A 22,089-nucleotide genomic window follows, 5' to 3' on the forward strand; every position below is an offset into this window, starting at 1 on the left:
ACTATCTTCATTTTGAGATCCACGGCTTGCCTACACATCATTCACATGATAATGCGAACTAAGCTGCATGTTGGAGTAGTTAGCATGAAGTAGACCTAGCAGAAACCAGTCCAATGGCGCTGGCCAGTTGTACCCATGTTCATGATATGAGGCCTATAAAAAACCATGCACATATCTAAACTAGACAAATGCGAGAGCTCAAGAACTAGATTTGACATTGATGCTCGCGTTATTTCTGAATTTATTTCAGACTTCCAGCGATGTTTGTTCAGTGAAAGAAGACGTTCACCTCTCGACTGACGGGCGCCTAGACATGAAATATGTGTACTGATAAAATAGATCCGCTCCCCCGGTACAGTTCCACAGCCATGTAAGAAGTTCCACTAAAAACAATTTAATTAGGTGTGTTATCTAAAATATGAAAAAAAATTATTGAACCGGTTTCAACTCTCTTTATACTTGGCACAAACAATGACCATGAGCGGTGGCAAGTGCGTAAAATTTCACAAAGTTCCTCTAAAAACAAACCTCACGACGTTTTTGACGTGGTCGGGTGATTTCTTAGCGGGGGACATTTGGTAATTAAAAATTATCAGGCCTAAAACCCATTTAACATTATTTGTTGGATAAACCTCAAAGGCCCATTGTTATAGGTATATACGGCATTTTGAAGAATTTTTTTTTCTACTTCCAACATGTTTTATATCAATTACAAATTTACAAGACACATTTGTACCACAACTGCAGAGAGGCAGAGAGCTAGCGAACAAATTTCTACTCCCATATTAAGATGGAACGCACGCTTATGTGCTTGAACGTTGCAACAGACTTGGCAATACATTAATTAAAGGCTACCGTGGTTTCAGGGGTAAGTAACATCTTCCAAGTATAGAGCAACCGTATTTATCTATTTGTAAACGTTACAAAGTTCCTTCTTTTGCGGGAATTAATGCTTGGACGTCACAAACTTATCTTCTTCCAAGTATAGAACAACGAATTAATTAGTGCTTATCTACTTGTAAACGCTAATAGCAATGAATTAATTGGTGCCATATATTGGAGGGACCATTCAAACTGCATGACGTTGCACATTTACATAGATACCTACAAATTATCTATATTTAGCAATCCAGGTCGAGCAACAATTAGCCTATAAATACCGTCCGGTAGGCCTTCAGTCCACATCGGTCACTGCATACACACACCACCACCACCACCATCATCAATCACAACACCCAACCATGGCGTCTTCACTCTTCATCCTTGCCCTCCTCCTCACCGTCGCTGCAACCGACGCGGCCACCATCACGGTGGTGAACAAGTGCTCCTACACGGTGTGGCCAGCCGCCATCCCGGTGGGAGGCGGGACCAAGCTCGAACCGGGCCAGTTGTCCACAATCCATCCACCCGCCGGCACAAAATCTGGAAGGATCTGGGCGCGTACGGGCTGCAAATTCGACGCCAGCGGCAAGGGGTCCTGTACCACGGGAGACTGCGGCGGCGTGCTGGCCTGTCGTGCCGGCGGGAAGCCACCCGCCTCGCTCGCCGAGTACACTCTGGGGACAGGCAGCAATGCTGACTTCTACGACATCTCCCTCGTTGACGGATTCAACGTGCCGATGAGCTTCGGGCCCGTCGGCGGCAGCTGCCGCGCGGTCAGCTGCGCCGCGGACATCAACGCAAAGTGCCCGTCGGAGCTGAAGGTGGACGGGGGCTGCATGAGTGCCTGCGGCAAGTTCGGCACCGCACAGTACTGCTGCCCACCGCCGAGTACACCGTCGACTTGCGGGCCGACAAACTACTCGCGTTTCTTCAAGGGGCTCTGCCCAGACGCCTACAGCTATGCCTACGACGACAAGACCAGCACCTTCACCTGCGCTAGCGGAACAAACTACCAACTGACCTTCTGCCCGTAGATCCGTCATCATCATCCATATGCATATGCATGCTAGGAACTGAATTTCTTCGATGAATAAGTCTGTACTTGACGGAACTAGAAATAGAACGAATGAATGAAGGAATGAAGTAGTTTCCCAAACAAAATCTTGTCAAATAGTAATTTACAAAACTGCAGCAAATTTCCTAACTTCTTAAATTGAACATGTGCGATAGCAACTTTCTTTCCCCGATGGATACACATAACACTAGAAGAGCGCTCGTGCGTTAATATCAATTATGTTAATATTACATTTAATATTCTCATACATATCAAGTGACATTGGCGACCTTTTTTACCTTCAAATTCTCACACACACACTCTCGCCCTCCCTCTTCCTCACTCTCTCTCCCCCTCTCCCTCTCTCTCTCTCCCCCTCTCCCTCTCTCTCTCTCTAACACACAATCATATCCATCTTATTGGATACGGGACCACATTAACTTTAAGAGTTCAATATCAATTATGTTAATATTACATTTAATATTCTCATACATATCAAATGACATTGGCGACCTTTTTTACCATCAAATTCTCTCACACACACACACTCTCCCTCCCTCTTCCTCACTCTCACTCCTCTCTCTCTCTCTCTCTCTCTCTCTCTCTAACACACACACATATTCATCTTATTGGGTACGGGACCATAATCCATCTATTTCACATGCACACGCGCTAGTGCATAACAATATGGATTATGTGTATTATATTTGCCACCACAACTGAGGGAATTAATTTCATGTAAATCGGCTAGCCACAGCTCCATGACAAACAATACATCTAAATTCTCAGCGTTATTTTTATGTAACATTGGCGAGAGGTAAACGACAGTGATTGTTTCCTTTGTTTGGAGATTGATTACCATCCGTGAGTTAAGCTGGGTACTAAAGAAGAATCTGATTGTGATACGTGAATTGATTGTTGCCTTATACGTTTGGTTTTGGTATTTGAAGATTGATTACCATCCGTTAGTTGGGTTACCAAAGAAGAAATCAATCACCATATGTACAAAAAGGAACTACATTGCACATGCTTACACCTCATCTACTCGTGAGAATATATAGAATTGGAGCAAGCAAAATAAGTGCAGACGAGAGATAAAACATCAATGAGGATCCCTAATGTCATGACTAATATGTTGTCCTCCAGCTTGAGAAGCACCTACAAGCAAGGGCTAACATACAGAATCACGAGCCACTCCAATTTATGACTCACACAACTTCATCTTCAACTTGTTAATGATGCGTGAACCTCAACGTACCATGTGGTACTGTTGGAGGCCATGATGACCTGGTGCACCTGTGACTCACTAATGTTCCATCATGCGCAACGCCTCCTAAAACGCCTTTGACATCGCATGACAGAAGGTAGGAACGCGTTAAGAGCAACTGAGGCAAAACAACAAACAAGTGGCACCCCTCTTGTAAATATATAACATTAATATCTTTTGTTAATTAAATGCAGTAGAAGCCTCTCCTGTCGTTTCCTCCTAAAAAACAAAAGAATGGCGCAATTGAATGGTGGTATCACACAATCCAACTCTTCACATCAGCGAACTCCTTAATCTGCCTGGCCCTATTCTTATTCAAAAGGTTGTGCAACCAGGACCATTACTCCTACAATTTTGCTGTCGAGACACGACTTATGTGATGCAGTAAAGCACATGAAAGAGATGACGCCATTGACGAGATCTTGGCGATTATATGTAACATAATCAAGCAGTGCTAGCTCAACTTTAGTGCCAATCAGCATAGCCTATTTAGGCTATATATTACTGTTAAATACCGTAGCATTGCAGAGCTTATTGCATCCTTGTACACACGATCAATATTTAGTTATCTATGGACACGAAAACATATGTATCTAGACCAACGGGAACAAAGACAAAAGCCATGTTAAACTTGTCACCTGGCGCACATGCACTTGCATACCAGCTCCTACGCATGCACAAAGAAAAAACTGAAGCACACTGATGAAGTAACTTAGAAACTATGTTCCTGTCTCAAATACAAATAAAACCAACAGCCAAAGATGAACTGGTTAAGCATTCCCAAAAATCACATGTTCAGAACTCCTCAAAACATAACTCCAACTATCAATCTCATAAATTTGAAGTTAATATCTCTCAATCGTAAAAATAACTTGCATCGGGTTGTCAACTAATTTTTAGATGCATCCACTATCAATCTCACTAAATGCAAGTTAATATCTTGCCAAAAGCAGGCGTTTCATAATGTTAGCAAATAAAGTTTTGAGAACACTGTATATACCACCACAAAATCATAAGAGAATGAGTGTATACAATCTACAAGGTAATGTAGCAATTTATAGGTGGGTACTTACTTCAGTAATAAACAAGTTCAAGGTAGTAATAAGTATTCTTCTAATGCATTAATAAACAAATGTTCTGAACTGAAGACAAGATAAACAATTCCCAAAATGCATCAGAGCATCACAGAACATTACTGGCAAGATAAATGCACGACGATACACCCGACTCATTTAATTAATATAATTAAATTATCAGTAAATTAGTCACCAAACGGCTCGGATATGAACCGGAACAGAGCCAACATATATCATCCTAGACAAAACGCAATATCAACCATTTACCTTGGTACTTTAGGGACCGACAGGAGGATGCATGTAGAAGCGCTTCTTGCCTGCGAATCCACAGTCAGATAGAGAAATTGGAACCCATTCCCATCACCAACTGATAAAGAAAGCACGTAAAAAAATTGATATCGGGCCAACTTGGATCTTTGGTGATTGTCCCCCGGTATGGAGAATTTAGGAGAGTGGGTGCAGGGAGTGGCCTTGTGGATGATGGATGGAGGCGCGGAGGGATGTGGTCGCCGGAAGGTCGAAAGCGGAGAGGGTCGGGCACGTTAGACGGAGCCGGTGGTGCGCGACAACCGGAGGCGGCCCAATCGTGGGAGGCGAACTGCCGATAGCCTCGACCCATCTCCCGACGCGGCGAAGATAGAGAGGGCGGCACTGCCAGTGCTCGAGGCCGCCGCTCGGCACCATCTACATTGAGGGGAAAGAGAGGCGAGAAAGCGGTAGGGTGATGCGGGGCTAGGGATTGCAGAGGAGGGTGGGGGTGTGCGATTTGAATGGATGGTTCTGCCCATTGTTTTCTTGTACGTGGCGGTGGATACGGCGGCGTCCAGCCATGCAGGCGAGGCATGGGTCCAGACGGGCACACGGCGAGGCGCAGTAGCAGAGGCGGGGGTGATTTTTTGCTACTGAGATGCAGGGTGTGGGATTGATCGTTCATGTTCTCTTTTTCTTTTTAACGGAAGATGGATGCGATTTTTTCATGAGGGGAGAGATGCGACCACGTACAGATTCCATAATAAATTAATTAGGTCCATAACGGGATTTGTTTACAATGCGTTAAGATTTACGTGTTCTTAATAAAGAAATGCACTGATGTAGGGAGCGATTGATTCGGGTATGGAAAGATAGATTTGTGATCCTTTGTATGTTAGGAAATTACTGGTTTGCAAGGAAAGAGTGGAGAGAAAAAGAACCAATGCGACCACGTACAGATTCCACAATAAATTAAGTCCATAACGGGATTTGTTTACAATGCGTTAAGATTTACGTGTTAGTTTTCATAATAAAGAAATGCACTGATGTAAGGAGCGATTGATTCGGGTAAGGAAAGATAGATTCGTGATCTTTTGTATGTTAGGAAATTAGTGATTTGCAAGGAAAGAGTGGAGAGAAAAAGAACCAGTACGAGGGGGTGGTGTGAGGTGGGACGAAGAAAAACCGGATGAAATTGGGAGGTGGGAGGGGGGCGAGTAAAAAACCGATGAAAAAAAACCAACGAAAGTGGGAGGTGAGAGGGAGGATGAAAAAAAAACCAACGAAAAAATACCGGAAGACTATTCACCAACTGCTCCATTAGGAGTACAGATATATGAATGACTATAGGCTCAGCGCAAGGCACAATTTTTTTTTGAAGATAAACCATCTTTTGTTCCTAGTCCTGCTATTTGCTGCTCGTCTGGAGAATAGCGTCGCCACAGGTGTGGCCCAACGATACATACAATTTTCAGTTGCAAAATCTCATAATATATGCTCGTGTATGTTTGAATAAATGGTGATGACTTTAATAAGGAGCAAGGAAATTTGGGCGGTCACGGTTAATGGACAAAATGCACACTTCATTTCGTCGTAATTAATATAATCCACTGAGACGTCTCCATCCGTACCTGACGCCATGCATATTGCCGGATGCTAATTAATCATGCTTCATCCATCTATGTGTGTAAGTCATCTTACGAAAATCAAATAATCCCAAAACACTTAGACGCGGTGCATTAAATTCTACCTTGTTTCTTGTTTCTTGACATATCAACCAATAAGAGATGTACGATGTGCATGCTTTTAATGACTTGAGACTACCAAACACGACATGAAGTGAATAGTTCATTGCATGCACTTCTATTAATTAGCAAATGAACATTAAGTTTTCTCGATTTCCCCTCCTCCTTGGTCACCGTGCACAACCTAAGATGACTTACTCACCTAGACGAAGGAAGTACTTTTGCCAGTTGTTGACGCGTGAAGGACTTTTGGTCCCGGCTGGTATTACCAACCTCTCCTGCCTGGCGCCTCGCAGCGGCCACGTGGAGCCCCATCTGTCCTAGTTCGTAAGTGAACCAAGACTAAATGGTTTGGGCTTTAGTCCCGACCCGGGGCTAAACACTAGTAGAAAAGGGGGCATTGATCCAGGCCGGGTCAGCCCATTAGTCCCGGTTCAATCCAGAACCGGGACCAATGGTGGCATTGAACCCGGTTCATGAGCCTCGGGGGCCGGCCGGGCCACGTAGGCCATTGGTCCCGGTTCGTCTGGACCTTTTGGTCCTGGTTGGTGGGACGAACCGGGACCAATGGGCCTCACTCCTGGCCCACCACCATTGGTCCCGGTTGGTGCCATGAACCGGGACCAAAGGCTGCCCTTTAGTCCCGGTTCAAGCCACCAACCAGGACCAATGAGGTGCCTATATATACCCCCTCGCGTAAGAGCAGAGCACACTGCTCTGTTTTTTCTGGCAGCCGAGGGGGAGATGGCTTGGTGGTGCTCTAGCTCACCTCCTATGCACACAAGGTGTTCGATGGAATGCCCGAGCCACACTACTTAAGCTTTCTCCTCTCCAAGCTCGACCTCCAAACTCCATTTTCCTCAATATTTGTATAGGTTTAGCGGTCCGTCACGCCCCGTACCCGTCTTCACCGCCGTCGATCACCCGCGCCGATCTCATCGCCGGCACCACCATGGTGAGCCTCTTGTTCTTATCTTCTTTCTGAAAGGAAAAATATTCTTACTTGTATGTTTAGATAGATACTTGTATTATTTTCTTACTTTTATTATTGCATATTATATAGTGTGATGGTTTTGGTATCCGCCCCCGCCGGCCCGCGTCCTGTCTATGATTCGGATGTGGTATATAATATCTTTTTTAACTATTGGTTCATTTATTGTTTATGAAAATTATGCCGACCAACGTGACATAGATTTTATTTATCTAGGAGGTTGTTGAACCGGAAATTCCAACCGACCCTATTGTCGAGAGGTTAAATTTAGTTGAAGAAGAAAACAATTTCTTAAAGGAAAAAATAAGAAAAATAGAGGAGGAGAAGATGATATTGGAGTTGCATGTTGCGGATGTCGTCGATGATCACAAGATCAAGATGGATGCAATGCGCTTGAAGATTAGAAAAATTAGAAAATATGCCATTCATACCGAGGCTTGGTATCATTATGCCGTTGGATCAGTTGTTACCTTGGTTGCGATTACGATCGCATTTGTTTTCGCATTGAAATGTTTTACATAGTTTCAATGTATGGTTTAATTAATTTAGATGCTCTGCAGAGCTTTATGTTGTTCTGTAATGATTTTTGCTTGAAGATGAGAACTATGTATGTACTTTGGTTTTAATGTGATGATGAACTTCTATTAATTTGGTCACTTAGTTATCTATTCATGATGTTCTGTAATGATTTTTGACACACTTAATTATATATAATCACGCAGATGAACCAGCAATGGATGTACGATAACAGCCACACCTCCGAGTACATTAAGGGCGTGCATGATTTTCTCGAAGTGGCTGAGGCAAACAAGCAGAATGATTTTATGTGTTGTCCATGCCCTATATGTGGGAATACGAAGTCTTACTCTGACCGGAAAATCCTTCACATCCACCTGCTTTACAAGGGTTTCATGGCACACTATAATGTTTGGACGAGGCACGGAGAAATAGGGGTTATGATGGAAGACGACGAAGAAGAAGAGTACGATGACAACTATGTGCCCCCTGAATACGGTGATGCTACTGAACATCAAGAGGAACTAGACAATGTGCACGATGATACTGCAATGGGCGAACCTGCTGAAGATCAAGAGGAACCAGACGATGTGCCCGATGATGATGATCTCCGCCGGGTCATTGTTGATGCAAGGACGCAATGCGAAAGTCAAAAGGAGAAGTTGAAGTTCAATCGCATGTTAGAGGATCACAAAAAAGGGTTATACCCCAATTGCGAAGATGGCAACACAAAGCTCGGTACCGTATTGGAATTGCTGCAGTGGAAGGCAGAGAATGCTGTGCCAGACAAAGGATTTGAGAAGCTACTGAGAATATTGAAGAAGAAGCTTCCAAAGGATAACGAATTTCCCGACAGTACATACGCAGCAAAGAAGGTCGTATGCCCTCTAGGATTGGAGGTGTAGAAGATACATGCATGCCCTAATGACTGCATCCTCTACCGTGGTGCGTACAAGGATCTGAACGCATGACCGGTATGTGGTGCATTACGGTATAAGATCAGACGAGATGACCCTGGTGATGTTGACGGCGACCCCCCCAGGAAGAGGGTTCCTGCGAAGGTGATGTGTTATGCTCCTATAATACCACGGTTGAAACGTCTGTTCAGAAATGGAGAGCATGTCAAGTTGATGCGATGGCACAGTGAGGACCGTAAGAAAGACGGGAAATTGAGAGCACCCGCTGACGGGTCGCAGTGGAGAAAAATCGAGAGAAAGTACTGGGTTGAGTTTGCACGTGACCCAAGGAACGTATGGTTTGCTTTAAGCGCGGATGGCATTAATCCTTTTGGGGAGCAGAGCAGCAATCACAACACCTGGCCCGTGACTCTATGTATGTATAACCTTCCTCTTTGGATGTGCATGAAGCGGAAGTTCATTATGATGCCAGTTCTCATCCAAGGCCCTAAGCAACCCGGCAACGACATTGATGTGTACCTAAGGCCATTAGTTAAAGAACTTTTACAGCTGTGGAATGGAAACGGTGTACGTACGTGGGATGAGCACAAACAGGAGGAATTTGACCTAAAGGCGTTGCTATTCATGACCATCAATGATTGGCCCGCTCTCAGTAACCTTTCAGGACAGACAAACAAGGGATACCATGCATGCATGCACTGTTTACTTGACACCGAAAGTATATACCTGAGAAGCTGCAGGAAGAATGTGTACCTGGGCCATCGTCGATTTTTTCCGACCAACCATCAATGTCGAAAGAAAGGCAAGCATTTCAAAGGCGAGGCAGATCACCGAAAGAAGCCCGCCATGCGTACTGGTGATCACGTACTTGCTATGGTCAATGATTTACACGTAATCTTTGGAAAGGGTCCTAGCGCACTAGCTGTTCCGAATGACGCTGGGGGACACACACCCATGTGGAAGAAGAAATCTATATTTTGGGACCTACCCTACTGGAAAGACCTAGAGGTCCGCTCTTCAATTGACGTGATGCACGTGACGAAGAACCTTTGCGTGAACCTGCTAGGCTTCTTGGGCGTGTATGAAAAGACAAAAGATACAGCTGAGGCACGGGAGGACATGCAACATTTGCACGAAAAAGACGGCATGCCTCCAAAGCAGTATGAAGGTCCTGCCAGCTATGCTCTTACCAAAGAAGAGAAGGAAATCTTCTTTGAATGCCTGCTTAGTATGAAGGTCTCGACTGACTTCTCGTCGAAATAAAGGGAATAATAAATATGCCAAAGAAAAAGTTCCAGAACCTAAAGTCTCATGACTGCCACGTGATTATGACGCAATTGATTCCGGTTGCATTGAGGGCGCTTCTATCGAAAACGTCCGATTAGCCATTGTGAAGCTATGTGCATTCCTCAATGCAATCTCTCAGAAGGTGATCGATCCAGAAATCATACCAAGGCTAAGGAGTGATGTGGTGCAATGTCTTGTCAGTTTCGAGCTGGTGTTCCCACCATCCTTCTTCAATATCATGACGCACGTCCTAGTTCATCTAGTCGACGAGATTGTCATTCTGGGCCTCGTATTTCTACACAATATGTACCCCTTTGAGAGGTTCATGGGAGTCCTAAAGAAATATGTCCGTAACCGCGCTAGGCCAGAAGGAAGCGTCTCCATCGGCCATCAAACAGAGGATGTCATCGGGTTTTGTGTTGACTTCATTCCTGGCCTTAAGAAGATAGGTCTCCCTAAATCGCGGTATGAGGGGAGACTGACTGGAAAAGGCACGCTTGGAAGGGACTCAATAATATGCAGGGACGAATATTCTTGGTCTCAAGCATCCTACACAGTTCTACAGAACTCTACCTTCGTGACCCCGTATGTCGATGAACACAAGAACAGTCTGCGCTCCAAACACCCAGAGCAGTGCGACGACTGGATTACATGTGAACACATCAGGACTTTCAGCAGTTGGTTGGAAAGACGTTTCAGAGGTGACAACATTGTTTGTGATGAGCTGTACTTGTTGTCCAGGGGACCATCTTCGACTGTTACGATTTGGAAAGGATACCAGATAAGTGGGAATACATTTTACACGATTGACCAAGATAAAAAGAGCACCAACCAAAACAGCGGTGTCCGCTTTGATGCAACAACCGAGAGGGAAAGGACACGTATTATGGTTGCATAGTGGACATATGGGAACTTGACTACGGACATGATTTTAAGGTTCCTTTGTTTAAGTGCAAATGGGTCAATCTGTCAGGAGGCGGGGTACAGGTAGACCCACAGTACGGAATGACAACAGTGGATCTGAAAAATCTTGGGTACACTGACGAACCGTTCGTCCTAGCCAATGATGTGGCACAGGTTATCTACGTGAAGGACATGTCTATCAAACCGAGAAAAAGAAAAGATAAGGAAGCGAATACATCATACGATGAGCCAAAGTGCCACATAGTTCTTTCAGGAAAAAGGGACATCGTGGGAGTGGAGGGCAAGACAGACATGTCTGAAGATTATGAAAAGTTTCATGAAATTCCTCCCTTCAAAGTCAAGGCTGACCCCAGCATCCTGATAAACGATGAAGATATTCCATGGTTACGGCGCAATAAGCAAATGACACAAGCGAATAAAAGGTGAAGACTTTCTCCCGCAACTATTATGATGATACCATGCCAACTTTGTAACAAGCGAGTATGATACCATTGTCCGTTTTGTACATGCACATGCTATGTGCGTGAAATTATGATACCATGCCAACTTTCAACTTTTTCAGAGTTCATTTGAAATGCTTTAATGTCTTGTGGTTCGGCCCTCGTAATACCATTAATCCCGGTTCACTCCTTGTCAACTATGTTCTCACCAAGAACACTCTCAAGAGGGCAACCACGTGGGCCATTGGTCCCGGTTCGTCTGGACCTTTTTTCTCTATAGGCGCATCTATGTTCATTTTTTAGTAAAGTTAATCACAAACTTGTGATTCACACAAATTTCAAAGAATTCAAATTTTAACTATTCAAATATGAAAACTAATGGCACTAACAGAAAGTTTATAATTTTTGTGACTTAAAAAAATAATTAAACATAAACTTTAATAAAATAAATAAAAATAACAACAATAAGTATTTTGTTGTAAGTAGAAACAAAATAAAATAAATAAAGCAACAAAGAAAACAAAAAAAACAAAATATTTTTTCTAAAACTAATGGCACTAACAGAAAGTTTATAATTTTGCTGACCTAAAAGCAAAAAGAATTAAAAAATAAAGCAAAAAACAAAAGAAAATAAATAATGCAAAAAACAAAAAAAACTGGGAAAAAAATAAAAAACATTGCCACCTATTGGGCCACCACGGCCTGAATACTACTGGAAACCCAACATGGCCAGGATTCAGGCCCACTGTAGGCCCAATAGGCCCACAGCAGCATAGTGTGAGATTAGGCCCGTAAGCCTGCATTTGAGAGGAGTTCGAGAGGGTAGCCGCAGCAGGGCTTATAAACCACTCCGAGCCCCTCTCAACTAGCAAGGTGGGACTAAATTTTGGCCGCGACGCGGGCAGCGCAGGGGCCTTTGGTCCTGGTTGGCGGCATCAACCGGGACTAAAGGGGGCATTGGTCCCGGTTGGTGCCATGAACCGGGACCAATGCTCTTGATATATATACAGCACTTAGCAGTTTTCCACCAAATCCCTCACTTCTCCCCCGATGCCCCCTGCTCCTCCTCGTCGTCGTCGCTGCCCGACGCCCCTGCTCCACCTTGTCGTCGCCGCCGCCACCGACGCCGCCAGGCTGCTCGCCTTCGCCGTCGCCGTCGCCGCCGCCACCGACGCCGTCAGGCTGCACGCCTTCGCTGTCGCCGCCGCCCCCTGTGAGCACATGCTCCCGCGCCACTCCCGCTCGGCGCCCCTGCACGGCCGCCGCGCCGCCGCCCCTGCCCTGCATTTTTTGTGTGTATATGTGTATATATGCATTTTTTTGTGTATATGTGTATATATGTGTTTGTATGTGTATATATGTGTATTTGTTTTGTGTGTATATGTGTATATATGTGTATATATGCATTTTTTTCATATATATAATGTATATATGTATGTGGTAGCTATATGATGAATGGATGTGGCTATCTATGTATGAATATAATGTTCATAGCATTTTTTTGTTTATATATGTTTTTTTAATATATGTATTAATTTTTTATTTAGGTTGTTAGTAGATATCGATTTTAGGTTAGTGCATTTTAGGTTAGTGTAGAGGAAAAAGTAAAATAAGGAAAAGGAAGAAAAGTAGAAGAAGGAAGAAGGAAGAAGAAGAAGAAAAAGAAGGAGAGGGAAAAGGAAAATAAGAAGAGGAAGAAAGGAGAAGAAGAGGAGAGGAAGAAGAGGAGAAATAAATAAGAAGAGGAAAAAGGAAGAAAAAGAAAAGGAGAAGAAGAAAGGAATAGACACTAGTAGAAAACAGGGCATTTGTCCCGGTTCGTAAGGGCCTTTAGTCCCGGTTCATGAACCGGGACTAAAGGGTCGTTACTAATGCCTCCCCCTTAGAACCGGGACTAAAGGTTGCGGCCACGTGGAGCTCCACCTTTAGTCCCGGTTGGTAACACCAATCGGGACGAAAATTTTATGATTTTTCTTTTGAATTTTTTTTTGAAATTTTCTTATTTTCAAATTTCTGAATTATTTTAACCTCTAATCTCTAATCACCACCCCTCATCACTGCTCAAATTATCCTCTAATCTCTAATCACCCCTCATCATTCCAAATCATCTAACTTCCCGAACGGTCACCAATCCTCCCACTCCCCCAGCCTGAGCACGCTTAACTTCCGAGTTCTATTCTCCCTCGTTTCCAAGTCTGCACTTGTTGTTTTCCTGACAATAGTAAGATGTCAATCCTATTAACCCTCAGGAATTTTGCTTGAGCATGAAGTGACACATTTCACTGTTTGAGTTTGAAACTATTGTTTTAGAAAACAATAATTATTTAGTAACACTAATATTTCTTGAATAATTAGTTTGACCATTGTTTGACCATTGTTTGACCACAGTTTGACCAGATTTGACCAAAAATTCAAAATAACAGAAATAATTATTTAGTAACACTAATATTCTATAATAATTAGTTTGACCATTGTTTGACCACAGTTTGAAATTTTTTCGTTTTTTTCCACTCTAGATCTTAAAAGCCCCGTAACTTTTTTTGTTAGGTTTTTTAGGATTTTGAAAATGTTTAACGGGGTTTTTGAGGATGTTAAATTTGGATGTAACTTTTCGAGTAGATGATTTTTCATATAAAAAACTTTTTCATCCGAGTCAGTATGCAAAAGTTATGCCCATTTTACTAAATTCTAGAGAGATTTTGCAAATAAAGTCGAAATTCACATTTGCAAATTTTCCCAACAACTAGACCACATATCACATGGGAAACTTATTTTTTTATTTTTTTTGACATTTTCATCATTTTCTTTTATTTATTTTTAAACTGAAAAGGCGATCCACAGGGGGGGTGGAGTTTGAAAATGGGACCTTTAGTACCGGTTCGTGCCATGAACCGGTACTAATGCCTCAAACCCCATTAGTACCGGTTGGTGGCTCGAACCAGGACTAAAGGTCTAACCTTTAGTCCCGGTTGGTGCCACGAACCGGTACTAATGGGCATCGCACCCTTTAGTCCCGGTTCGTGGCACCAACCGGGACTAAATGGTCCAGACGAACCGGGACAAATGGCCCATGTGGCCCTTGGACGCACGAACCGGGACTAATACCCCCATTAGTCCCGGTTCTAGACTGAACCGGGACTAATGGGCTAACCCGGCCTGGACCAAAGCCCTCTTTTCTACTAGTGAGAGGTTTTCTATTTTTTCTTCTTCTCCTCTATTCCTTTCTTCTTCTCCTCTATAGCACCCTTTAGTCCCGGTTCGTGGCACCAAAGCCCTCTCGCTCGACCAAAACTCTCGAGGACACCCAAACCCTAGAGAAAAAATGATGTTGGTCTCCTACCCCCTCCCGCTGCGCCCCTACCCAACAAACTCTCTTGAGGCCACCCAAATTTACCAAGTTAAAAGAGCGTTGTCGTCGAGGCCACCCCAAACCCTTAAAGCGTTGTGTCGAGGCCACCCCAAACCCTTGAAGCATTGTCTAGGCCACCCCAAACCCTAGAGAAGCAGTGTCGAGGCCACTAACATGATTCCTTATTGTGATTAGCTAGCTAGTTCTACGTTTGCCACTAATATATATCCATCTGTACCATGTTTGAATAATAATTGACATGTTGTAAATATTTGAAGAAACTATGGAGCAGTACCGAGACGAAGCAACAGAAGCGATGTCGGGGGAGATAATCGCAGAAGGAACTGATGTCGTTGCGTCATTTTCAACGACGTCGTTGGTCAGGAAGGATTGGTTGAAGAAGAGGGCTATGTTCATGATGGCTCGGCCCATTAATGCCGGTACAAGAAGAGGGCTATGTTCATGAAGGCTCCGGTGATGACCCAATGGAGGTACAAGAAGGAGACCGTGCTGACTGCTCCGGTGACCGAACCGAGTCCGCCCAGGTATATATATATATTAGTTAAGCTCGTGCTGACTAGTTAATTGATGCATTCATTGTTTTGGTATATGTACACATATTAATTAACTCTCGTCTTTCTTCCTTTTTCTGGCCCTCCGGATCGAGCACAACTTCGGTAAGGAGACGAGGCCCGAAGAAAAAGTTGAGCTCAGATGAAAAGTTTGAGATCACAGCAATCGCGTGCGACGGTGAATCGATTGAACCCATCTGGACAAAGAACGCATTTGTTGCTCAGTGCGGGGTTCTTGTTAGGGACAAGATCCCGGTTAGCATCCACCAATGCTATAAGCCTAAGGAGGAAGACCCTCAGGTGTCTTATGTCAATGATATGCAGATAGATGATCTTTGGACTGAGCTGAAGGCAAATTTCACCCTACCGCCAGAGGAGGATCTGGAGAAGCCAGTTAAAGAGCAATTAATCAAATCTTGTGCTCTTAAGAAGATGGCAGGCCTATTCAGGAGGTGGAGGAAAGAGCTGAAAAAGTTTGTCGACAAAGAAGAGACACCAGAATTCATCGGCAAATATGAGAAGATCAGAGATCACTGGCCCGCATTTGTGGCCTACACGACATCGGAAAAGAGTAAGAAGATGTCGGCGACAAACAAGCAAAATGCTGCGAAGAAGAAGTTTCACCATCGCATGGGGTCAGGTGGCTACCTACAAGCCCAGCCTAAGTGGTCCAAGGCTGAGAATGATCTGCTTGATAAAGGGATCGAACCAGAGGCAATGAGATGGCCAGATTGTTGCCGGACTTGGTTCTTCGGGGCTGGCGGAACCTTGGACCCTGTATCAGGGAAGTGTCGTTGGACGGACGAGCAACTGAAAACACCAGTCACAAGGCTTCGGCAGTATATCCATGCAGCGCAGCAAGGGACATTCGTTCCAGACAGGGAGAAGGACGAGCTCACAATGGCCCTCGGGAATCCTGAGCACCCTGGACGAACAAGAGGCACGCTAGGCTCCATTCCATGAAAGGTTGGTTTTCCGGACGCAGGGGGTTACAAAACCCACGAGAGGAGGAAGAAACTGGAGCAGAGCCAACTGCAGGCGCTGCACGAAAGGATAATGGGGCTAGAGGAACGAGAAGCAGATCGCAACAAACGACCTGCCGAAGCTTCCCCCGAAGCTACCCCGCCATCTCAGCGGAGAAGCAGCGTGGCTTCCACCGAGCTGATTCAGCCGGAGCATGTCTTGACGGCTCCTGCCAGCTATCCCGTGGATGCTATCATGGGGGCTCAAAATTGCCACCTTCTGACGCGATGGATGAATTTGAAGGTCAAGGCGGGGCTGTTGGCTCTGTTTATCCAACTGAACACGGCGCAACTTTTCACTGTCGGCCGATTCCGGAAAGATATGCCAGGGTGATGGTGGATGAAATGACGGAGGGATTTGAGGACCTCCAGCTTGACTACCCTACCGGTGAAGGGGAGACTAGGCTGGGTTCTGCTCTGAAGACTCCATGCCTATGGTGGAAGGAGCTCATCAACCTTCCGAACTGGACGCCTCTGCCTCCTCCTCCTCCTCTAGCGAGTCAGGGCACTCCGCCTCCTCCACCGCCTCCTCCTCCGGCGAGTGTCGATCAGGGCACTGGGCCTCCTTCTCCGGCGTGTGGTGGCACTCCGCCTCCTTCTCCGCCTGCGCCGGCGTGCCCGAGAAACCAGCAGCCTCCTCCTTCTCCGGCGCGTGGTGGCACTCCGCCTCCTTCTCCGCCTGCGCCGGCGCGCCCGAGCAGCCAGCAGCCTCCTCCTTCTCCGCCTCACCAGCAAGGGCAGAAGAGACCCGCCGCCGCCCCGGCTGCTCTGGCGCGTCGTAGTCCTTCTCCTCTGCCTCGTAAGCAAGCACGAAAGAAGACAGGCGCCATAGCCGCTCCGTCTGCTTCGACGTCTAGCAGTATAGCCCGCAGAGGCGGGAGGCAATACAGATATGGTCTACCTCTCAAGCCTCTAGAGAAGTTACCTTACGAGAGGACCGAGGAGGAAAACATGACGATCGTGCGGGCTCACGTGAAGGACTTCTTTGAAGGGGTGAAAGCAAAGAGACATCCACCTCCGGAGGAGAAGGTAGATCCGGTGAAAGCAAAGCGCACTATCGATGCCCTCAGGAAACCACCAAATTCTCCGCCGAGAACCAACTATGAGCGCATTACTGAACAGACATATCTCGAAGCCCAGCGGTCAGGACGTACTGTCCGTGATAAAAGGTTAAAAGAACGAGCAGCTGGGAAAAAAATTGCCCAGCTCGGCGAACAAGCACAACAATCGTGCCCCCCGCTCAATGTGTCTAGCGGCGACATCGTCGCTAATGCTCCGGGGACGGTGGCCGGTTATGGAAATCTTGGAGATTACCTGCCTGATGATCAAATTCCAGATTTCTTGGAGGTGGACGAACACAGATACGAGTATGGGAAGCCTCTCGTCAAAGATGCAAAATCTCTAACAACTATGATGCGAAGATTCCATGATTGGTACATGAAAACCTGCAGAGAATCTGAGGGGACGAATGCTTTGTATCTGAATATTAAAGAGGAGCACGACCTCGTTGGAACTGATCTATTGACTATTCCATTTGAGGAGTTCTTCGCGTTCTTCAATCAAAAGGCCCTCGATATACTAACGGTCTTTTGCTACTGTTTGTAAGTACTATTTCAGTCATTAAGTCTCTATATATAGCTCGGCTCTTTCATTGCATGTATTTATAATTAATTATCCTCACTATATTATGCAGATTGAAGATCGTCGAGTGCAAAAAACAAGAAATGTATGATATTGGGTTCATTAACACAAATATCATAGATGGATTTCTGGTTGAAAAGGACGCCGAAGAGGCCGAGGGGTACTTGCTACAATCGTTGATCAAAAATCAAAACAAATATTTAATACTCTTTCCTTACAACTTCAAATGAGTGTTTCTGTGGTGTGCATATTCGGTTTCCCTTATTACTCGAGCGAGGTTATAGTAATGTAATTGATGATTTATGCATGCGTGCGCAGATTCCACTATGTTCTTCTGGAGATTAAGCTTGAGCGGGGAGTAGTAAACGTCTTAGACTCGAGACGAAAAGATCCCCAAACCTATGCGGACATGACTAAAATGCTCAACAAGTAAGTTCAATCAATCATTTATCGCACCATATCGGCAACTTTTGTTCATTTCCTGATATCTCAAGTAATAATAATTATTTTCTTTGTCTTGCATGGTTTGGAAACAGTTCACCGCAGAAGTTCCGGGACTGCCGAAGGAGCTGCGATATACATACCCGAAAGTAAGTACTACTAGCTAGTTAGTTGCGCACATCTCCCGTTGATTCTATAGTTGTACTTTCATGAATGCCATTTATAATGCTTCATTATCAGTTTGATTGACCTCTATTTCTCGTAAAGTGCTTGTGGCAGCAACAAGGGAATGATTTCTGTGGATACTACGTGTGCGAGTTCATCTACAATGCGACTTTGAAAAATAAGCGGGGCTACTCTAAAAGACAATATGAAGTGCGTAAGCAATAATATTCACAATTTCATTTTATTACACCATCATTTCTGTTGATTTTCATTCATATATGTATTAACCCCCTTCTTCAAATTAGACGTGGCAGATGCGGGATGAACTCCTAGAACAAGATCGCATGAAAGCAATTCAACAGGAATTGGCGGGATTCTTTCTTGACCACGTCATCAATAAAGCCGGAGAATATCATGTGGAAATTAATTTCAAATGCTATATTGTAAGAGATTTTACATATTGTATCACTACAAGAAATATGTCAACTTGGGACCACCACTATTGGTCACTGAAAGGTCATGGTTTTTCATTTGCGACCTTTTTGTGACCAAAAACAGAAGGTCAAAAGCTGGCGGTCGTAAACTGACTATAGCGACCTTTCTTCTGGAATGGTCGAAGACGTTTATGACCAAAATATGTCCACTGTGGCGTTTTGGTCACTAGCAACCTCCTCAGGCCACGTAGGCATCCAGCGTGGCAAGCTGATGTGGCACAAGATTCAGCCCGGTCCAATTCAGTTTTCTACATGGGCCTAGCCCATTAATTCAGCCTTTTAATATTTATTTATTTTCTGTAAGTTACACAGGCCAACCCATTTCAGCCTTTTATTTATTTCTGGGTCGGGTCTTTTAACATTGTTTGGGCCATTATATTTTGGAGCTGGTCCCACTTGTCATCTTCTCACACATTGGGCCCACTTGACAGAAAATTCAAAACTGCGTAGATTATTTTCGTAAGTGAATCCCACAAGTTAGGTTTCCATTCCACACGTTTTCAAATCACATACATAATCAATATTTCAAACAGAACAGTACAAATGTAGTTCATCATATAAAACTAACTAAGTCTACTACAATCTGTACATAGTTATTACAACCCAGATATGCCTACTATTACAATATTACAACATTTACATTCTATTACAATTAAATAGAAGAGACGACTCTTTGCTGAGTAGAGCTATATGGTTTCGAACTTCATTTTGTAGACCTGGAGCTCCTGAACACAAAGACAAACATCATTAGAGATTAGAGTGTATACATGCTAGGTCTAGCATTGGTTAAAAATAACGAATAATCACATGACGAATCTGAATGCAGCATATAAAAAGAACTAGTTCATTTCATCAGTATGAGATCTAAATGTTTGCCACTCGGTAGATAACCTACCAGGGAGGCCTTGATATAAACAGGGGTACGTGTAAATATATGTGTTCACATGCTTGAATACATCGCCAGGAACTGTAAGTACAAAACATGTAACATGGTGGCTACATAAACAGAACGAGATGTGGCATGCTTAAAAGTCCGAGCCCATGCTATGCCTATATATAATCAGGTGCAGCTTAAATATACGTGGGCACATACTGAAAGGAACAAGATAGCATGATGATATCCGATCGCCTAGATTTGGGAGAAACCTGATCGAGCCAACACAAAAAAGAAATAGAGCAAGATTTGAGTTGTACCTGTAGTGTGTTACTTATGGTGGAACTGGAAGGAGACTTGCTCGGATTTAGTCAACACGAATTGTAAGTGTAAAGCAAATCATCTTGGCTGTTACAGACGAAAAGAAAAGACAATGTGTTTTTTAGACTGCACAATCAACAACAACAACAAATGTACAGAATGTTTAGGTACACAAGCATGTGTAGCAAGCATTAAAAGTTCAATCTGTTTGGTAGAAGGCACCATTGATCTCGTTCTCATAGCCATACTTACACGCACACATGCAGTTTTAATTAAATGGGCAGGCAACAAAGGCAATTACAAATCTAGGGGCAGGAGGTAGTGAGAGCAACTCAAGATATACACTACTAGAGGGATCCTCAAGATGTAGGGGATGGAGGTGTCTCACTTGGTTTCAAAATAAGATGCACACAAAGACAACCACATAAATATAGCAGTGCATAGTTCTGAGGAAACAGGGACAACATTTGAGGAGGAAAGCTACGTGCATGTGCACTTGCGAGGCCACATATTCTGGGTCGTCCACCACACTAGCCACCATCACGTACCCGTCCCATCAACAACGTTACTCCTGCAGCATCCACAGATAACCATTTATAAATTAAACAGACCAACTACACGTACAAGGTTATACTAAGCATGTAAGTACAGTCCAGCTACACGTACAAGGTTATACTAAGCATGTAAGTACAGTCCAGCTACGCGTATAAGGTTATACTGAGCATGTAAGTACAGTCCAGCTATAAAGTGGTTGGCAAAGTGTGGTTGTTGTTGTTGCTACTTTAGCCAACTGAGCTAATTAATCTCAAAAACCTAATACACTTCAAATATTGAGTACAACAGCAACATCTACTTGTTACTGAAGTTCCAGTTCAAGATGGCCAGAGGCCACTTGGCACCATGGAACCTGCACAATTTCCACCATATATATGAATGAGTTAGAAAGAAAACTAGAGTTGAACTACCCAGCCTCATACATACATACATACATACAGGAGCAAAATATGATTACACAGGAAGGTAGCTGGAGTGGTGGTGGACGAAATGAAAATCGACGGCCACGGCTCAGCGAGGAGAGGAGCTCAACATTGAAGTTTCACAAAACAGGAATTTCATTAATTTGAGAGTGGGTTTTAGTAGCTCAAGCTTAGTTAAGTTAAGCACTTAGTACTAAACAGCATCAACACTTGAACCATAACATGTCCAGAAAGGAAACAAAACATGAGACAAGTATTAATAGCAAGTCCACGAAGGACATCCGATGGTTTTAGCCACATCCTAATAAACCTGCAGCATTCTTTAGCACCTAATTATCAGCAACAAATCAATGGCCAGATGAGCACCACCACAACAAACCGACACTAACACTTCTCCCAAGCAAGGAATCAGCTCACACACGCAAGATGATGATTGCATACATACAAATCATGTGCTGGCAGAAAAAAATCCAAGCAGGAGCTCATCTTCTCTCTCTGTTTGGTAACTAACAACCTAAATAAAATAAAATAAAAACATGAATTGTTCATACAGATCCCTCTAAAATTCCTTGGCACAATTGCATCACATATTCATCAACTTAGCAGCAGAAGTAGTGAGCACATGAAGAGGGGGAGGGAGATGGAGGAGCTACCTGCCGCGGTCGCAATGGAAGCAGACCCCTCTCCCCCCCCCCCTCAAGCAGGACAGGGCTGCCGGTTGGGTGCGCCCCTACTCCTCGAGCAGGAGACCCCCTTCCCCTGATGCTTCTTGGCATGCCGCATCACTAGTCACCCTGCACACAGCAAGTTTCAGATGTTCAGAACAGATCAACATGTTGAGCAGTTACGAAATCACGAGAAAGAAGTGGGAGGGTGGATCACGAT

General features: G+C 44.2%; 1 protein-coding gene across 1 annotated transcript; it reads left to right on the forward strand.

The window, feature by feature from the left end:
- The first annotated feature begins 1,193 nt into the window (after positions 1-1,193).
- On the forward strand, positions 1,194-2,124 carry LOC119307090 (protein P21-like). The gene has a single exon (XM_037583184.1). It carries the CDS (start codon positions 1,242-1,244, stop codon positions 1,914-1,916), a length of 675 nt encoding a protein of 224 aa, XP_037439081.1. The 5' UTR covers positions 1,194-1,241; the 3' UTR covers positions 1,917-2,124.
- The last annotated feature ends 19,965 nt before the right edge of the window (positions 2,125-22,089 follow it).

Source organism: Triticum dicoccoides, chromosome 5B (assembly GCF_002162155.2).
Source record: "Triticum dicoccoides isolate Atlit2015 ecotype Zavitan chromosome 5B, WEW_v2.0, whole genome shotgun sequence".
Taxonomy (NCBI): domain Eukaryota; kingdom Viridiplantae; phylum Streptophyta; class Magnoliopsida; order Poales; family Poaceae; genus Triticum; species Triticum dicoccoides.